Source organism: Podarcis filfolensis (genome assembly GCF_964270895.1).
Source record: "Podarcis filfolensis genome assembly, chromosome: 6".
NCBI classification, from domain to species: domain Eukaryota; kingdom Metazoa; phylum Chordata; class Lepidosauria; order Squamata; family Lacertidae; genus Podarcis; species Podarcis filfolensis.
This window is the reverse complement of record NC_139609.1, coordinates 92,232,339-92,249,957: the sequence shown is the minus strand read 5'-3', so window position 1 is coordinate 92,249,957 and position 17,619 is coordinate 92,232,339. Positions and strand designations below refer to the sequence as shown.

Genomic DNA, 17,619 nt, shown 5'->3' with positions numbered 1-17,619 from the left:
CAAAGCCTGATCTTTTTAAACTGTTGCAACAGGGTCCCCACAACCTGGAGGGAGAGAACTCCCAACAATGGTGCGCAAGTCCTTATATAGACTTTTGAAATTGCCCACCCTGTAGCCCAAGACCCACCCCCCGAAACATCATACAAACATCACAGAAGGAGGCGGTCTACAGCAGAAATACTGTCTGCCAGGATACCTGATAATGGTCACTGATTGCTTTACCTGGGCTGCCTGGCCATTCTTTTGTGATGGTAAATACTTTAATTCCTGAATCCAGGTCACAGGCTCACCCTATTCATACACAAATCTGCCCTTAAGACAGGTAAGCAAAATACAATGGAGAGGCTTTCCCATTTCCTTCCTCCTTGCGGAGAAATATTTGAGGTCAATTTGGGAGAGTCCTGTACTATTTCAGCCATGTGGTTTATATACTTATGTGTGTATTTTATATTTGAGACCTTGGAATTCCTCCTTCGGTAATCCTCACAGAACTCTAGCTCAGTGGTTGCCATTAATTTGATTTGATCTGATTTTATAATGAATTGATTTTTAGAATGCTTTATTATTTTTCTGTTGTTAGCCACTCTGAGCCCGGCTTTGACTGGGGAGGGTGGGATATAAATAAAATTTTATTATTATTATAACATTCCTGACCGAGAAGTTTGGGGTGTCTGCCTGACTCTTTCCTCTTCGCCCTAAACAGTGATTCCGGTCTTCCTTCACCCCCCGCAAGATATGGTGGCGGAGACTGGACAAGACATCGAGATCACCTGCGCTGCCCAAGGAGACCCACAGCCCACCATCACATGGACCAAGGTACCTGAGTGTTAATCGATGCACTTTGAACACCTGTTGCCTTGAGGCCTGCCTGCCTTGGATGGGGAACCCACTGCTGCTTCTGCAAACGCACAATATATTTTAAACACATTTCAAGCACACACCCACCCAGAGGATCCCGGGAACTGTAGTTTGTTGAGGGTGCTGAGAATTTTAGGCCTGTAAGGGGTAAAATACAGCTCCCAGTTGGGCTACCAAAAGTTTGTGGACAGAGAGAATGGTGGACTGAATGTGCAAAGCCTTTTCCATACCACCTCCAGTATCCGGGGGGCGGGGAGCAAAGGTTATTTTGGGTCTCCAAAAAGAGTTCAAGCAGCGCAGACATCCCTAATCTGAAGCCCGGCCCTCTGTCCCAAATCTCAAAGAGAACTTTAAAGAGTGCATGCGAAGGAACACAGCCCAATGTGCCATGCGACTGTAGCCTGAGATGACTTGTCTTTTGCTGCCAATCGAATTTTTGCAATGCCTTTGCTGACATCTGGTGGACAGCTGGGTGAGACGCCGTGGCCTGCAAGCCCTAGTTTGCACTTGCGAGTACAGTGGCACCTCAGGTTAAGTACTTAATATGTTCCGGAGGTCCGTTCTTAACCTGAAACTGTTCTTAACCTGAAGCACCACTTTAGCTAATGGGGCCTCCTGCTGCCGCCGCACCGCCAGAGCATGATTTCTGTTCTCATCCTGAAGCAAAGGTCTTAACCCGAGGTACTATTTCTGGGTTAGTGGAGTCTGTAACCTGAAGCATATGTAACCTGAAGCATCTGTAACCCGAGGTACCACTGTATTCTGGTGGCTGTCAAAGTGTATCAGTTCACACAACCGTTTCTTCCTGGATCAAAGTCAGCATGAATGGGTTTTTTCAGGAGACTTGCACGTGCCAAACAAGCAGCCCACACACAGTTTGGGGATCAAGGTGTCCAATTTCATCTCATTTTTTTCTGGGGAGGTACAATTTGTTCCAGGACGCAGGTGGTGCTGTGGTCTAAAACACTGAGCCTCTTGGGCTTGCCGATCGAAAGCATGCCAAAACGTGCAAGTAGATAAATAGGTACCACTTTGGCAGGAAGGTAAACGGCGTTTCCGTGCGCTGCTCTAGTTTCGCCAGAAGCGACTTAGTCATGCTGGCCACATGACCCTGAAAAACTGTCTTCGGACAAACGCCGGCTCCCTCAGCCTATGGAGCGAGATGAGCGCCACAACCCCAGAGTCATCTGTGACTGGACATTGGTCCTTTACCTTTACCTTTACAATTTGTTCCAAAACAAAATCGTCGCACGCAAGTTTTGCACATGCAGATATCCATTGGAGGAAAGCAAGTGCCTGCACACTAATATCAACCCAGGCAATAGTAATAATCATCATCATCATCATCATCATCATCATCATCACTTTGTTTTGGCTTTCTGACTCAGTCAACACATAAAAGAAGACTGGAAGGGATAAGTTCAAGTTTTGAATGCACTTCCACATTAGTAAAAGTCTTCTTTTAAAAAAATCAACCTTTGAAATAGAAAAATAGCTCACCTACTGATTTTCTATTTGCATTGTGGTTTGCTTGTCTTAGCACAGAGGAACATTCACACATGTGATGCACCCCTCCCCCCATGCATTCCCACCCCATTCGCCTGTGTGCATAAAAAGGTAAAGGGACCCCTGACCATTAGGTCCAGTCGCAGATGACTCTGGGGTTGCGGCACTCATCTCGCATTACTGGCCGAGGGAGCCAGCGTACAGCTTCCGGGTCATGTGGCCAGCATGACTAAGCCGCTTCTGGCGAACCAGAGCAGAGGAAGGAAACGCCGTTTACCTTCTCGCTGGAGCGGTACCTATTTATCTACTTGCACTTTGATGTGCTTTCAAACTGCTAGGTTGGCAGGAGCTGGGACCGAACAACGGGAGCTCACCCCGTTGCAGGGATTTGAACCGCCAACCTTCTAATCGGCAAGCCCTAGGCTCTGTGGTTTAACCCACAGCGCCACCCGTGTCCCATCCTGTGTGCATAGCCTGCGCCAAAGCTGAACCTATGACGGAATCCAGCCGTCATGAGATGGTGCACAGCATAGAAAAAAGACACAGAGAGCCAGCTATATTTTCATGATGATAAGAGCAGCTCCTTTCTCTGCTCTCCTCCGATTTATTCTCCTTTGTTCTCCCCAGCCGCATGACCGTTTGCCAATGTCTCACGTTACCTCATCCGGTCAAGGCTTTTATTACACACATCACCATATAGGGTCATCACTGCCCAGAGGAAACACAACTCCATTTAAGGTCAATACATTCCAATACATTGTAAAGCTTGGAGTGCTGGTAACGAGGTCAGGAGGTACCCTGCAATATTACAAGCCTCTGCTATGGCTTTATGACTCCCACAAACCTAGTCTATCCAAGCTCCAAAACCTCTTTCCCTTGCATATCAGGAAGGAATTCAGATCACAGAGAGCGGCAAGTTCCACATCAACAGAGAAGGGACCCTCTCCATCCGAGACCTGGGGATGGCTGACCAAGGGAGGTACGAGTGTGTAGCCAGGAACACTTTTGGGTTTACTTCCAGCACCATGCAACTGACAATCACAGGTGAGAGCAATCTTCCTTTGCATCTGCAGTGTTAGCCTGGTCATGCAACCTTCCCAAAGTTGGCGCCCTCCAGCTGTTTCAGACTATAACTCCCACTGGCTGGCGCTGATGGGAGTTGTAGCTGGAGGGCACCAGATTGGCAGAGGCTGGTCTAGTTGGAGCCAGTTTGCATGGCTGGCTTTTCTGCACCCCTGTACCCACATACAATCCATACCAACATGCAATCCTAGATCTACGTTTTCTTTTCTTTTTTAAAAATAATTTTTATTTTATTTTAAAAAGAAATAAATGTACAACAAATTCAATTGCAAATCCATGCTCTGAATCTCGAGATTTCCCCTCTTCCCTTCCATGGGTCCTAATATCAACATTTACATCTGCATATCAATCTGTTATCCACTTTTTGAGTTGTCCATAGTTTTTGTTACCTTACAAGTGAGATTAAAATCCTCTAGATCTACATTTTCTAAGCAGGGCTGTCACCCAGTTACAGAAACCCTAGTTGATTAAACATGTACATTTTCTTGATAATTGATTAGCTGGTTGATTAAATCTGCATACATTTGCAAAATATTTCCCCCCCATAAAACGAAAAGGATTCTTTGCAGATCCCTGCCTGTAGCCCCTTCTCTGGGTGACACAACGCAGCAGGGAGCATAGGAAACTTTCTTATGAGTCACACCATGGCTCTATAGCTCTATATTGTCTACACGGACAGGCAGCAGCTGCTGGGGTTTCAGGTGGGAGTCTTTTCCAGCCCAACCTGGAGAAACCTTTTATTTGAAACACAGATCTCTGCCACCAATGTGTGCAGCGCAGAAGGTTATGCTAAAAAGCAAGGGAAAGGCATTTATGGGTGCAAGAAAAAGCAAAACTATTCTTACTGTTCTGACATTTTTACGTGCCGAGCAAACTCAAAATATGTGCTAGGAGCTGGTGTATTGAGTGGAAAGGTTACTGTTTTCAAGGCAGATGATTCTAAAATGGAAGTGGTTTAAATTTTGAATCTCTTTCCCTCCACCACCACCTTTGTGGTTTTAAAAAAGCTACGAACGTTGGCAGAAGCGGCGACACCTTTGTAGCTACCTCGATCCAAGAAGCCATCAGCAGTGTGGACCACGCCATCAATTCTACGCGCACCGAGCTGTTTAGCAAGTAAGACCGTTTGGAGAATAAATTCACATTTACAGGGGCAGATGGGAAGGCCGCACAGATGCAGAAGCCATTTTGTGTGGGGAGGGCAGTTTTGCGGTCATTTCCCACCGTGGCTGGGTCTAGACACATCAAAGAAGCGATTCGGTTAAACACGTTGCAAATTTCATACAGAGAAATCCCGTTAGCGGAAAATGGGACTTCACAGCGCCGTCTGGTGTCACAGTGTTATAATGCATGTTGTTGTTGTTGTTGTTTAGTCATTTAGTCGTGTCCGACGCTTTGTGACCCCATGGACAAGAGCACGCCAGGCACTCCTGTCTTCCACTGCCTCCCGCAGTTTGGTCAAACTCATGCTGGTAGCTTCGAGAACACTGTCCCACCATCTCGTCCTCTGTTGTCCCCTTCTCCTTGTGCCCTCCATCTTTCCCAACATCAGGGTCTTTTCCAGGGAGTCTTTTCTTCTCATGAGGTGGCCAAAGTATTGGAGCCTCAGCTTCAGGATCTGTCCTTCCAGTGAGCACTCAGGGCTGATTTCCTTCAGAATGGATCGGTTTGATCTTCTTGCAGTCCACGGGACTCTCAAGAGTCTCCTCCAGCACCATAATTCAAAAGCATCGATTCTTCGGCCATCAGCCTTCTTTATGGTCCAGCTCTCACTTCCATACATCACTACTGGGGAAACCATAGCTTTAACTATACAGACCTTTGTTGGCAAGGTGATGTCTCTACTTTTTAAGAAAGGTTTTATTTCCACAAGCCTCGGGAGAGAAATACAAGTCACAGGACAGTTTCAAAATAAAAAGAAATTGCATATCTTTTGTTAAGTTTCATTTTAGTGGGGGGCGGGGGGAAATCATTAATGTGGCAATGGCTTAGATGCTGTCTAAGTTTGTCATTGCTTTTCTCCCAGTTATAATGCATATAAAACACTTTATCTTCACAAATGTAGCAGAGTCCCCAAATGTCACTCGGCCAGGGACTTCACGGGAAGTAGGAATTGCCACGCAAATGGAAAAGGAAGCAGGAATGGCTGTGTTCCGCCTGTCTGTCTATGGTCAGGAATGGACATGAGCCAAGCAAATTCAACCTTTCACATCACTGTTTTCTTAAGTCTTCAAACAATTCATACCGTATTTTTCCATGTATAACACGCCCCCATGTATAAGACGCTGCCTATTTGGGGGGGGCCTCAAACTTAAGAAAATGGGGGGAGATTGCCCAGAGTTGTTGAGATTTTTTTGGGGGGGGGTGGAGCATAGCTGTCAATGTTTCCCTTTTTCTTAAGGGAAATTCCCTTATTCCGAATAGGATTCCTTGCAAGAAAAGGGAAAAGTTGACAGCTATGGGGTGGACCAGAGTTGTCGAGCTTTTTTAGGGGCAATATTGCTGAAAATCACCCACCCGTCTGACCTGTGCGCTGCTGCAACCGCCGTCAGAAGCCTCAAATCACCCGCACTGTTGCCACAGCGACAGCAAATAAACACCAGCCCTTTTTGCAGACACCAAGAACACCGCTGGCAATCTCCAGCTAGCAGAACCAAACAATCCCATGTCACCAATATGCACTGACTATGTATAAAGCGCATTCCCCCCATTTTTTAGCATTCTTTTTTTGGGGGGGTTTGAACCTCATCTAATACACAGAAAAGTACGGTAGTTTTCATGTTTCCTCAGCATGGAAATGAACATAAACAGTTGTGCAACCCACACTGAATAGCAGACAGCAAGACAAAGAATGCAGTATTTGTCAGAAACCAAACTGCAGCAGAACAGAATCAGCGCTGATTGTGACGGATGCAAGCGGAAGCGGAAACTGCCGTTTTCTCGCTTCCCTAACTGAAAGTAAAAGTAACAAGTGGGAGCTGTGACAAACTGTTCCATTGTGGCCTGCTCTTTTTCAGGATACTCCATTCCACTCTCCTCCCCTAGTTTTCTGTCTCCTGCCCCAATAGTCAGCCAGCATTGTGTGACCACTGAGCATCCTTAGTCATCCCTGGGTAGCTTTGGGGGTCGTCGCCCCCCCACTTCCAAGGCTATAATCCTATACCCACTCAGTTGGAAGGAAGCCCCATTGAACTGAATGGGACTTTCTTTGGAGTAGAAAGGTTGTTTATCCCCCTGCATAGCTCGGGGTTCCCCCAAGCCTGCTGATATTGCCCTCTTGTGGACAGGAGGAACAGAGCCATTTTGGCTGCAATAAGGACCAGCACGTTTGAGAACTCAGATTGCTATTAGTATCTCAGCCGATAATGCAGAGGCTTTTGGAAAATGCGATGCCGCTTAAAAATGGCTTTCTGTCCTCTCCGGACAGGCGACCCAAAACTCCTAATGAATTGCTGGCTCTTTTCCGTTACCCGCGGGATCCGTACACCATCGAGACAGCTAGGGCCGGAGAGATCTTCGAACGGACCTTGCAGCTCATCCAGGAACATGTGCAGCAAGGCTTGGTTGTGGACATGAACGGAACAGGTAATAAAGACACCAGTGAGCAGGAGCAACAAAACATGAAAGCATGTTATGTGTTATGTCTCTGTTATGGCGCCCTAGATATGGAAATCCCTCCCACTAGAGAACTGCTTGTCCCCCATGTTAGCAGCTTTTCAGTGTCAAGTCAAGAGGTGTTTTTCCCTCCAGGTGTATAGGACACTAAGTTAAGGAACTGGTGTGTCTGCTGCTAAGATTCCATCCTAGAATTGCTTTTCTGGTTTTTATTTGGACGTAGACTGCATTCTAATAAAATGCTGAGAATGTGTTGCATTTGAACGGAATCTTCATTGGCCTAGAAACCTTTGGGTTAAAGGGAAGGCTATAAGGACCTCTCGGTGGTCATTCCTTTGCCTTAAGAAGGCATACCGTATTGGCCTGAATATAAGCCACACTTTCCCCCCAAATTCCGATCGTGAAAAGTTAAAGTGTGGCTTATATTTGCGGCCGTACACCGTCGGCAAAGCGTCATGGCTCTCCGCCCCCCCCCCCAGGAAGCAGCCCAGGAGTGCAGGGCAACAGCGCCCAGCCCACCCACCGCTCCCAAGCTTCCCCCAAGCTGTTGGAACAAAGGGGGGGACAGGGGAGGCCCCCGGCAAAGCGGTATGGCTCCCTCCCAAGAGCAGCCCAGGAGCACAGGGCAAGGGTGTCTGTCCCATCCATGGCTCCCAAGCCTCCCCCAAGCTGCAAAATTTGAAAGGTGTGGCTTATTTGCAGGTGCAGCTTATATTCGGCCCAATACGGTAGCTCATATGTAATTAGAGTTTCCCTCTGAAGGACTAGGCATTTGCTGGAAACTTTAAAAATAAATATAAACCTGCGACGGTTTAGGGAAGGTTCCAGATATGCTGGAATTATTAGCCTCACAATCCGGTTGTGAGATTTGCAATGTTAGAAAAAGGAATTCGTTTTGTAGCGAATGCTTGTTCTGATTCTAATCCATTGGGTAACGCTCTGGGAGTGGTCTTTCAGGGTACCGCTACAACGACCTGGTCTCCCCGCACTACCTGAACATGATCGCCAACCTGTCCGGCTGCTCTGCCCACCGCCGCACCCCCAACTGCTCCGACATCTGCTTCCACAGGAAGTACCGGACCCACGACGGCTCGTGCAACAACCTCCAGCACCCCATGTGGGGAGCCTCCCTCACTGCCTTCGAGCGCCTGCTCAAGCCGGCCTACCAGAACGGGTTCAACCTGCCCAGAGGCTTCTCTCTGGCCGACGACTCCCGGGAGCTCCCCCTGCCGCTCCCTCGCTTGGTCTCGACCGCCATGATTGGCACCGAGACCATCACGCCCGACGACCAGTTCACTCACATGCTGATGCAATGGGGACAGTTCCTGGACCACGACATGGACCAGACCGTGGCGGCCATTAGCATGGCGCGCTTCTCCGATGGAGCGTCGTGCAGCCAGGTGTGCACCAATGACCCTCCCTGCTTCTCCGTCATGATCCCGGAAAATGACCCGCGGGTGAGGAACGGACACTGCATGTTCTTCGTCCGCTCCAGCCCCGTGTGTGGTAGCGGGATGACCTCTCTGCTGATGAACTCTGTGTACGCCCGGGAGCAAATCAACCACCTCACCTCGTTCATCGACGCATCCAACGTCTACGGGAGCACGGAGCACGAGTCTCTGGAGCTGAGGGACCTCAGCAACCAGAGGGGGCTCCTGAAACAAGGGCAGGTGGTCCCCAGCTCCGGGAAGCACCTCCTCCCCTTCGCCGTGGGGCCTCCCACCGAATGCATGCGGGATGAGAGCGAGAGTCCTGTCCCGTGTTTCTTGGCCGGTGACCACCGAGCCAACGAGCAGCTGGCCTTGACTTCCATGCACACCCTGTGGTTCCGGGAGCATAACCGCGTGGCCGCCAAGCTCCTGGCCCTGAACCCTCACTGGGACGGGGATACCATCTACCACGAGGCTCGGAAGATCGTGGGGGCCGAGATGCAGCACATCACGTACTCGCACTGGTTGCCTAAGATCTTCGGGGAAGCCGGGATGAAGGTCTTGGGGGAGTACAAAGGCTACGAGCCCAACACCAACGCCGGCATTCTGAACGCCTTTGCCACGGCCGCCTTCCGCTTCGGCCACACCCTCATCAACCCTCTCCTCTACCGGCTCAACGAGACTTTCCAGCCCATCCGGCAGGGCCACCTCCCTCTTCACAAGGCCTTCTTCTCGCCATTCAGGATCACCCAGGAAGGCGGCATCGACCCGCTTCTCCGCGGACTCTTTGGGGTCCCCGGGAAAATGCGAGTGCCTTCCGAACTCTTGAACATGGAGCTGACCGAGAAGCTCTTCTCCATGGCCCATTCCGTCTCTCTGGACCTGGCAGCCATCAACATCCAGAGGGGGCGTGACCACGGCATCCCCCCTTACAACGATTTCCGGGTCTTCTGCAACCTCACGTCCGTGCAGGAGTTCGACGACCTCAAGAACGAGATTAGGAACCTCGAAATCAGGGAGAAGCTCAGGAGGTAGGACACCTCGGCCAAAGGGCACCAGAGAGGTCAGCGACGATTGTAACCAACCCTCCTTTAGGTATCTCCTTTGTGCAACAACCAAACTGCAGCCTTCCTGCTTCTCCCCCCGACCCCAGCACATGAGACCATTTACTTCTGTTGCTCTAGGTCAGGCGCAGAGAAGCTGTGGCTCCAAATCTTGCTGGGCAGCAACTCACATCTTCCCTGATCGTAGGCCCCACTAGGAGAGGCTGATGGGAGTCAAAGTCCTCTAGCCTCTTGAGGCTCACAAATTATATTGCCTTTAGCAACAAAAGTGAACACACAAAGGGATTGTAGTGTTTACATGCCTCCGTTCCATGTCAGGCTGCAGTCCATAGCAAGAATTGACTCAGTCACTGCAAGTATCTTGAAGATTGCCCAAGGTATACCTGCACTGCAAACCTATCCTAGTTTTATGCTGCTTTAAGAGTCAAATCAAGGGACGCGGGTGGCGCTGTGGTCTAAACTACTGAGCCTAGGGCTTGTCGATGAGAAGGTCGGCGGTTCAAATCCCGTGACGGGGTGAGCTCCCATTGCTCAGTCCCAGCTCCTGCCAACCTAGCAGTTCGAAAGCACGTTAAAGTGCAAGTAGATAAATAGGTACCGCTCCAGCAGGAAGGCAAATGGCGTTTCCGTGCGCTGCTCTGGTTCGCCAGAAGCGGCTTAGTCCTGCTGGCCACATGACCCGGAAAAACTGTCTGCGGACAAACGTCGGCTCCCTCGGCCAGTAAAGCGAGATGAGTGCTGCAACCCCAGAGTCGTTCATGACTGGACTTAACTGTCAGGGGTCCCTTTACCTTTTTAAGAGTCAAATCAGATGTGACAGGAGAGATTGGTGATTAGATATCCTAACTTTTTAAAACCTTTTTTTTTCTAGGAGGGAGACTATTTTTATCAGAGCAGTGTGGGGGACTATTTAATCCCCCCAACACACCATTTCCACAAAGTGAGCAAAATACAAGTACCTGTATGGACACTCCAGAGTTTCAGACTATGCTTCTGGGACCCTATGCATGCAAAACAGATACCCTATCACTGAGCCACAGTTGTTCCCAATTTGCATTAGAGAAACAACATGGGAGAGGGCTGAATACCTCCTACCCTGGCATTGCACCTCTGATCAAACATGGGCCCCCTCACACTGGCTTCAAAGCAGCAGCAGCAGCCACAACAATAAAGCTGAAAGATCTGAACACAGATCCGCCATGTCTGTAATGCCTCTGTTGCCCCTGACCTGTCATGGCTTCCCCCAAAGAATCCTGGGAACTGCAGTTTGGTGTGGGTACTTCAGATTCTCCACTAGAGGCACCCGGCACCCTCCACAAAGTTACGATCTCCCCTCAGGTCTTTTTAAGCCATACTGCAGATACCCTCCTAGGTCAGTATGGGGAAGAGACTGTGGACCTCCAAATGCTATTGAACTACATCTCCCATCATTCCAGACATGGGCCGTAGTAGTTGGGGGCTGATGGGAGTTAGGTAAAGGGTAAAGGGACCCCTAACCATTAGGTCCAGTCGTGACCGACTCTGGGGTTGTGGTGCTCATCTCGCTTTATTGGCCGAGGGAGCCGGTGTACAGCTTCCGGGTCATGTGGCCAGCATGACTAAGCTGCTTCTGGCGAACCAGAGCAGCACACAGAAACGCCGTTTACCTTCCTGCCAGAGTGGTACCTATTTATCTACTTGCACTTTGACGTGCTTTCAAACTGCTAGGTTGGCAGGAGCAGGGACCGAGCAACGGGAGCTCACCCTGTCGCGGGGAATCGAACCGCCGACCTTCTGATCGGCAAGTCCTAGGCTCTGTGGTTTAACCCACAGCGTCACCCGCGTCCCAGCTGATGGGAGTTACGAGTTCAGCAAAATCTGCAGGGCCACATTCACACACACCAGGCAAACTTTTGCTCCTCCAGCGGATGTCTTTCCCCTCTCCCTCTGCAGTTTATATGGAATTACAAAGAACATCGACTTGTTTCCTGCTCTGATGGTGGAGGACCTTGTCCCGGGCACCAGAGTGGGGCCGACACTCATGTGCTTATTAGCGACTCAGTTTCGAAGACTCCGAGATGGAGACAGGTAAGCCACGTCAAGTCCATTTGCTATTCCATCTGAGGGAGTTAGAATCATAGAATCATAGAATCATAGAGTTGGAAGAGACCACAAGGGCCATCGAGTCCAACCCCCTGCCAAGCAGGAAACACCATCAGAGCACTCCTGCCATATGGTTGTCAAGCCTCTGCTTAAAGACCTCCAAAGAAGGAGACTCCACCACACTCCTTGGCAGCAAATTCCACTGTCGAACAGCTCTTACTGTCAGGAAGTTCTTCCTAATGTTTAGGTGGAATCTTCTTTCTTGTAGTTTGGATCCATTGCTCCGTGTCCGCTTCTCTGGAGCAGCAGAAAACAACATTTCTCCCTCCTCTATGTGACATCCTTTTATATATTTGAACATGGCTATCATATCACCCCTTAACCTCCTCTTCTCCAGGCTAAACATGCCCAGCTCCCTTAGCCGTTCCTCATTAGGCATCGTTTCCAGGCCTTTGACCATTTTGGTTGCCCTCCTCTGGACACGTTCCAGTTTGTCAGTGTCCTTCTTGAACTGTGGTGCCCAGAACTGGACACAGTACTCCAGGTGAGGTCTGACCAGAGCAGAATACAGTGGCACTATTACTTCCCTTGATCTAGATGCTATACTCCTATTGATGCAGCCCAGAATTGCATTGGCTTTTTTAGCTGCCGCGTCACACTGTTGGCTCATGTCAAGTTTGTGGTCAACCAAGACTCCTAGATCCTTTTCACATGTACTGCTCTCAAGCCAGGTGTCACCCATCTTGTATTTGTGCCTCTCATTTTTTTTGCCCAAGTGCAATACTGTACTTTACATTTCTCCCTGTTAAAATTCATCTTGTTTGTTTTGGCCCAGTTCTCTAATCTGTCAAGGTCGTTTTGAAGTGTGATCCTGTCCTCTGGGGTGTTAGCCACCCCTCCCAGTTTGGTGTCATCTGCAAATTTGATCAGGATGCCCTTGAGTCCATCATCCAAGTCGTTGATAAAGATGTTGAATAAGACCGGGCCCAAGACAGAACCCTGTGGCACCCCACTAGTCACTCTTCTCCAGGATGAAGAGGAACCATTGATGAGCACCCTTTGGGTTCGGTCAGTCAGCCAGTTACAAATCCACTGAGTGGTAGCATAGTCAAGACCGCATTTTACCAGCTTCTTTACAAGAATATCATGGGGCACCTTGTCAAATGCCTTGCTGAAATCAAGGTAGGCTACATCCACTGCGTTCCCTTCATCTACCAGGGTTGTAATTCTGTCAAAAAACGAGATCAGGTTAGTCTGACATGACTTATTTTTCAGAAATCCATGCTGACTATTGGTGATCACAGCATTCCTTTCTAGGTGCTCACAGACTGTTTGCTTAATGATCTGCTCCAGAATCTTCCCTGGTATTGATGTCAGACTGACTGGGCGGTAATTATTTGGGTCCTCTCTTTTCCCCTTTTTGAAAATAGGGATAACATTTGCCCTCCCCCAGTCTGCCGGGACTTCGCCTGTTCTCCAGGAATTCTCAGAGATGACTGCCAGTGGTTCTGAGATCACATCTGCCAGTTCTTTTAATACTCTTGGATGCAGTTCATCTGGCCCTGGAGACTTGAATACATCTAAACTAGCCAAGTATTCTTGTACTATCTCCTTAGTTATTCTGGGCTGTGTTTCCTCTGCTGAATCATTTGCTCCAAATTCTTCAGGTCAGGCATTGTTTTCTTTATCGGAGAAGACTGAGGCAAAGAAGGCATTGAGGAGTTCAGCCCTTTCTGTGTCCCCTGTTTGCATTTCACCATCTTCTCCTCTGAGTGACCCCACTGTTTCTTTGTTCTTCCTTTTGCTACGAACATACCCATAAAAGCCTTTTTTGTTGCTTTTAACCTCTCTAGCAAGCCTGAGTTCATTCTGTGCTTTAGCTTTTCTGACTTTGTGTCTACACGTGCTGGCTATTTGTTTGAATTCCTCTTTGGTGGTTTCCCCCCTTTTCCATTTTTTTGTACACATCCTTTTTTAATCTTAACTCAGTTAAAAGTTCTTTGGATAGCCACCCTGGCTTCTTTAGGTACCTTCCATGTTTCTGTCTCATTGGTATTGCCTGAAGTTGTGCTTTTACTATCTCCCTCTTAACAAACTCCCAGCCATCATGAACTCCCTTTCCTTTTAGTATTACTGTCCATGGGATCTCACCCAGCACTTCCCTAAGTTTTATGAAGTCGGCTTTCTTAAAGTCAAGAAATTGAGTCCTAGTATGCTTGGCTGCTCCTTTCCGCTGTATAGTAAACTTCAGAAAAGCATGATCACTCGCGCCTAATGATCCTTCCACTTCTACCCCACTAACCAGGTCATCAACATTGGTTAGGACCAGATCTAAAATGGCTGTTCCTCTTGTTGCTTCTCCCACTTTCTGGACAATGAAGTTGTCTGCAAGGCCAGTGAGGAATCTGTTTGACCTTATGCTCTTGGCTGAGTTTGACATCCAACAAATATCCGGGTAATTGAAGTCCCCCATTACTACTATCTCCCTTCCTTTTGCATGCTTGGCCATCTGTTCCAGAAAGGCATCATCTATGTCCTCCGTTTGGCTTGAGGATCTATAGTAAACTCCCACAATGAGGTCACTGTTATTCTTCTCTCCCTTAATTTTGACCCAAATGCTCTCACTTTGGCTTTGAGGTTCTAAATCTTGGATCTCTTCACAGGTATACACATCCCTGACATATAACGCCACTCCTCCTCCTTTCTTGTCTGGTCTGTTTCTCTGAAATAGATTGTATCCCTCCATTATTACATTCCAATCGTGGGACTTATCCCACCAGGTTTCAGTGATGCCTATTATGTCATATTTAGTTTGCTGTACCAAGAGCTCAAGCTCATCTTGTTTATTTCCCATGCTTTGCGCATTAGTGTACAGACATTGAAGTCCATTAATCATTCCCCCGTGTCTCTTATTTAAGGATTTTTTCCTCCCACCACTAGGTCTGCGTGCTGTTTGCTCCATTTGGTCTATGGCATTTGGATGATCATCTTCATCAGTTGATAGACTCCTACCTTCAGGAGCACTGTCTCCCTCCCCCACATTAGTCAGTTTAAAGCCCTCCTGATGAGGTTTCTGAGATTTTTGGCAAAAACATTCCTCCCAACCGTTGTGAGGTGCAGCCCATCGCTTGCCAGAAGTCCATCTTTAAGAAACTGCAGTCCGTGATCTAAGAATCCAAACCTGTTCCTGTTTACACCATTTGCGAAGCCAGTTGTTCACTTCCACTATTTTTCCCTCTCTCCCTGGGCCACGTCGTTCAACTGGGAGGACAGATGAGATGACAATTTGTGCATTTAATTGCTTCAATTTCCTGCCCAGAGCCTCATAGTCTCTTTTGATCTTCTGGAGGCTATTGCTTGCAGTGTCATTGGTTCCCACATGAACCAAGAGGAAGGGGTATCTGTCAGTGGGTTTTATGATTCCTTGCAGTCGTTCAGTTACATCTTGGATCTTAGCCCCGGGGAGACAGCACACTTCCCGAGACATCTTGTCAGGCCCACAGATCACTGCTTCTGTTCCCCTCAGTAGGGAATCCCCTATCACCACTACACGCCTCCTCTTAGTTCTGGTCGGGGTTCTTCCATGAGCTGTCCGTTCCAAGGTCGCCTGCACATTCCCTGAGGACTGACTTTGCTGCTCGTCTTCATATACCTGATCGACTGTAATGAGGGAGAGATCTTTTGATTTGTTCTTTTGATTTGGCGAACCCTCAGGGTTTAGACGTCTCCCCGTTGGATCCTTGGGGCCTTGCCTTTTGGGGTTGGGTGAGGTTGCAGACGTGATCTACTCCTACAACAGCTGTTCCCTGCCAGCGGAGAGCAGCACACAGTCACAGCCCGCAGTCACCAGGGCTCAAGATGGGAGTGGCAACCGGTCCACCAGCACAAATCAACTGGATAGCTCGGTTGGTTTGAGCAAGGTGCTGACAATGCCAAGGTTGTAGGTTCAATTCCCCATATGGGGCAGCTGCATATTCCTGCGTTATGGGGGGTTGGACGAGATGGTCCTCCGGGTCCCTTCCAACTGTATGACTCCAAGGACCAGTTGCGCAGCCTAGGAATCATTCTGGACTCACAGCTGTTCATGGAGGTGCAGGTTAATTCTGTGTCCAGGGCAGCTATCTACCAGCTCCATCTGGTACGCAGGCTGGGACCCTACCTGCCCTCAGAGTGTCTCTCCAGAGTGGTGCATGCTCTGGTTATCTCCTGCTTTGACTACTGCAACACGCTCTATGTGGGGCTACCTTTGAAGGTGACCCGGAAACTGCAATTAATCCAGAATGTGGCAGCTAGACTGGTGACTGGGAGTGGCCACCAAGACCACATAACACCGGTCCTGAGAGATCTGCATTGGCTCCCAGTATGTTTCCGAGCACAATTCAAAGTGTTGCTGCTGACCTTTAAAGCCCTAAACGGCCTCAAAGGCCCAGTATACCTGAAGGAGCGTCTCCACCCCCATCGTTCAGCCCGGACACTGAGGTCCAGTGCCGAGGACCTTCTGCCGGTTCCCTCCCTGCGAGAAGTGAGGTTACAGGGACCAGGCAGAGGGCCTTCTCGGTAGTGGCACCTCCCCTGTGGAACGCCCTCCCAGCAGACGTCAAGGTTTATGAAGTTTTTTACCTATTTTTAAGGAAATTCACGAAAAAATCATCACTTCCCACATGGGTTTTCCATGACATTTTTACTGATTTTCGAATATTCTGCCCCAGACGCTATTTCCGACAGACAAATCCTGGATATGTCCAGGAAATCCTGGACGTATGGCAGCCCTAGCGTAAGGTATTTGTTTGTCTATAGACATGTTTGTCTATAGTGATATCTTATTCACTTATATAAACACTTGCTGCTGTGCTTATGCTGCAATAAACCTCCATGCATAAGCATTTCACATTTACCAGCCTGTACACCGGAGATTAAGAATCTTCTGATAATAATTATTAGTTTTCAACTACAATAATCCAATAATAGCCTCATTATAACAATGCCAAATTATAATACAATCATTAATACCAATCGTTCAGATGCCAAATTATGCAATTTAGGTGGCACCCTGCGTGCTAGAATTAATGATTTGATGATTTACTTTATTTCTGCGTTCCAAAATCTTATTAATTCCAATTACACTCCAGTCAAAATAACAATCCTTTATACAACAACTGCACTTTTAACGACTTCCACAAAGAAGTCACACTTCTCTGAAGTCTCTCAGCCTCACTCACCTCACAGAGTGTTTGTTGTGGGGGAGGAAGGGAAAGGAGATTGTTAGCCGCTTTGAGACTCCTTAGGGTAGTGATAAAGCAGGATATCAAATCCAAACTCTTCTTCTTCCTGAAGACCAAAGGCTCCCCACCTTGTCCTCGCATCCCTTGCTTGCTGTTTACAGGTCCATCGCTGATGCTCTTGCCTGCAATTTCCCCCATCAGGTTTTGGTACGAGAACCCAGGTGTGCTCAGCCCTGCCCAGCTCACGCAGATAAGGCAGGTGTCTCTCGCCCGCATCATCTGCGACAACAGCGACCACATCAGGCAGCTGCAGAAGGATGTTTTCCGGGTGGCAGCCTACCCACAGGGCATGGTCAGCTGCGATGAGATCCCGGAAGTGGATCTGCGCCTCTGGCAGGACTGCTGCGAAGGTAACGTGATGAGGACGGGAGGGGGAATTGTGTGTGGGGTTTTGTGTTTTGTGTTGCTTTTTTAATAATCTTTATTAATTTAAATTACACACATATACAAAGTATTCACAATCTCATGCTACAAAAAGAAAATTAAAGAAAAAGCAATTAAGAAAAAATAAGAAAATACAGAAAGAAGAAAGAAGAAAAAGCAGATTTATGTGCATAAAAAAACTTATTCTTCCTGACGTCTGACAAAACAAGTCTTCCAATCATTCTCATTGTACTGTTTATACTGTCGTCGTTTTTTCCGCACAGTTTTATATTCTTTAATATTGTTCCCATCTACTCCACAAACAAATTTGTTGTG

General features: G+C 48.2%; 1 protein-coding gene across 1 annotated transcript in view; it reads left to right on the top strand.

Moving 5' to 3' along the window:
• LOC310764436 (peroxidasin homolog) overlaps positions 1–17,619 on the top strand; it is a 74,783-nt gene that overhangs the window by 48,656 nt on the left and 8,508 nt on the right. Inside the window, exons 14-20 of the mRNA XM_083618338.1 lie at positions 704–816; positions 3,252–3,408; positions 4,455–4,563; positions 6,875–7,032; positions 8,020–9,523; positions 11,489–11,623; positions 17,062–17,270. Coding sequence (XP_083474464.1) covers positions 704–816; positions 3,252–3,408; positions 4,455–4,563; positions 6,875–7,032; positions 8,020–9,523; positions 11,489–11,623; positions 17,062–17,270 — 2,385 coding nt within the window. The remainder of the gene's footprint in view (positions 1–703; positions 817–3,251; positions 3,409–4,454; positions 4,564–6,874; positions 7,033–8,019; positions 9,524–11,488; positions 11,624–17,061; positions 17,271–17,619) is intronic.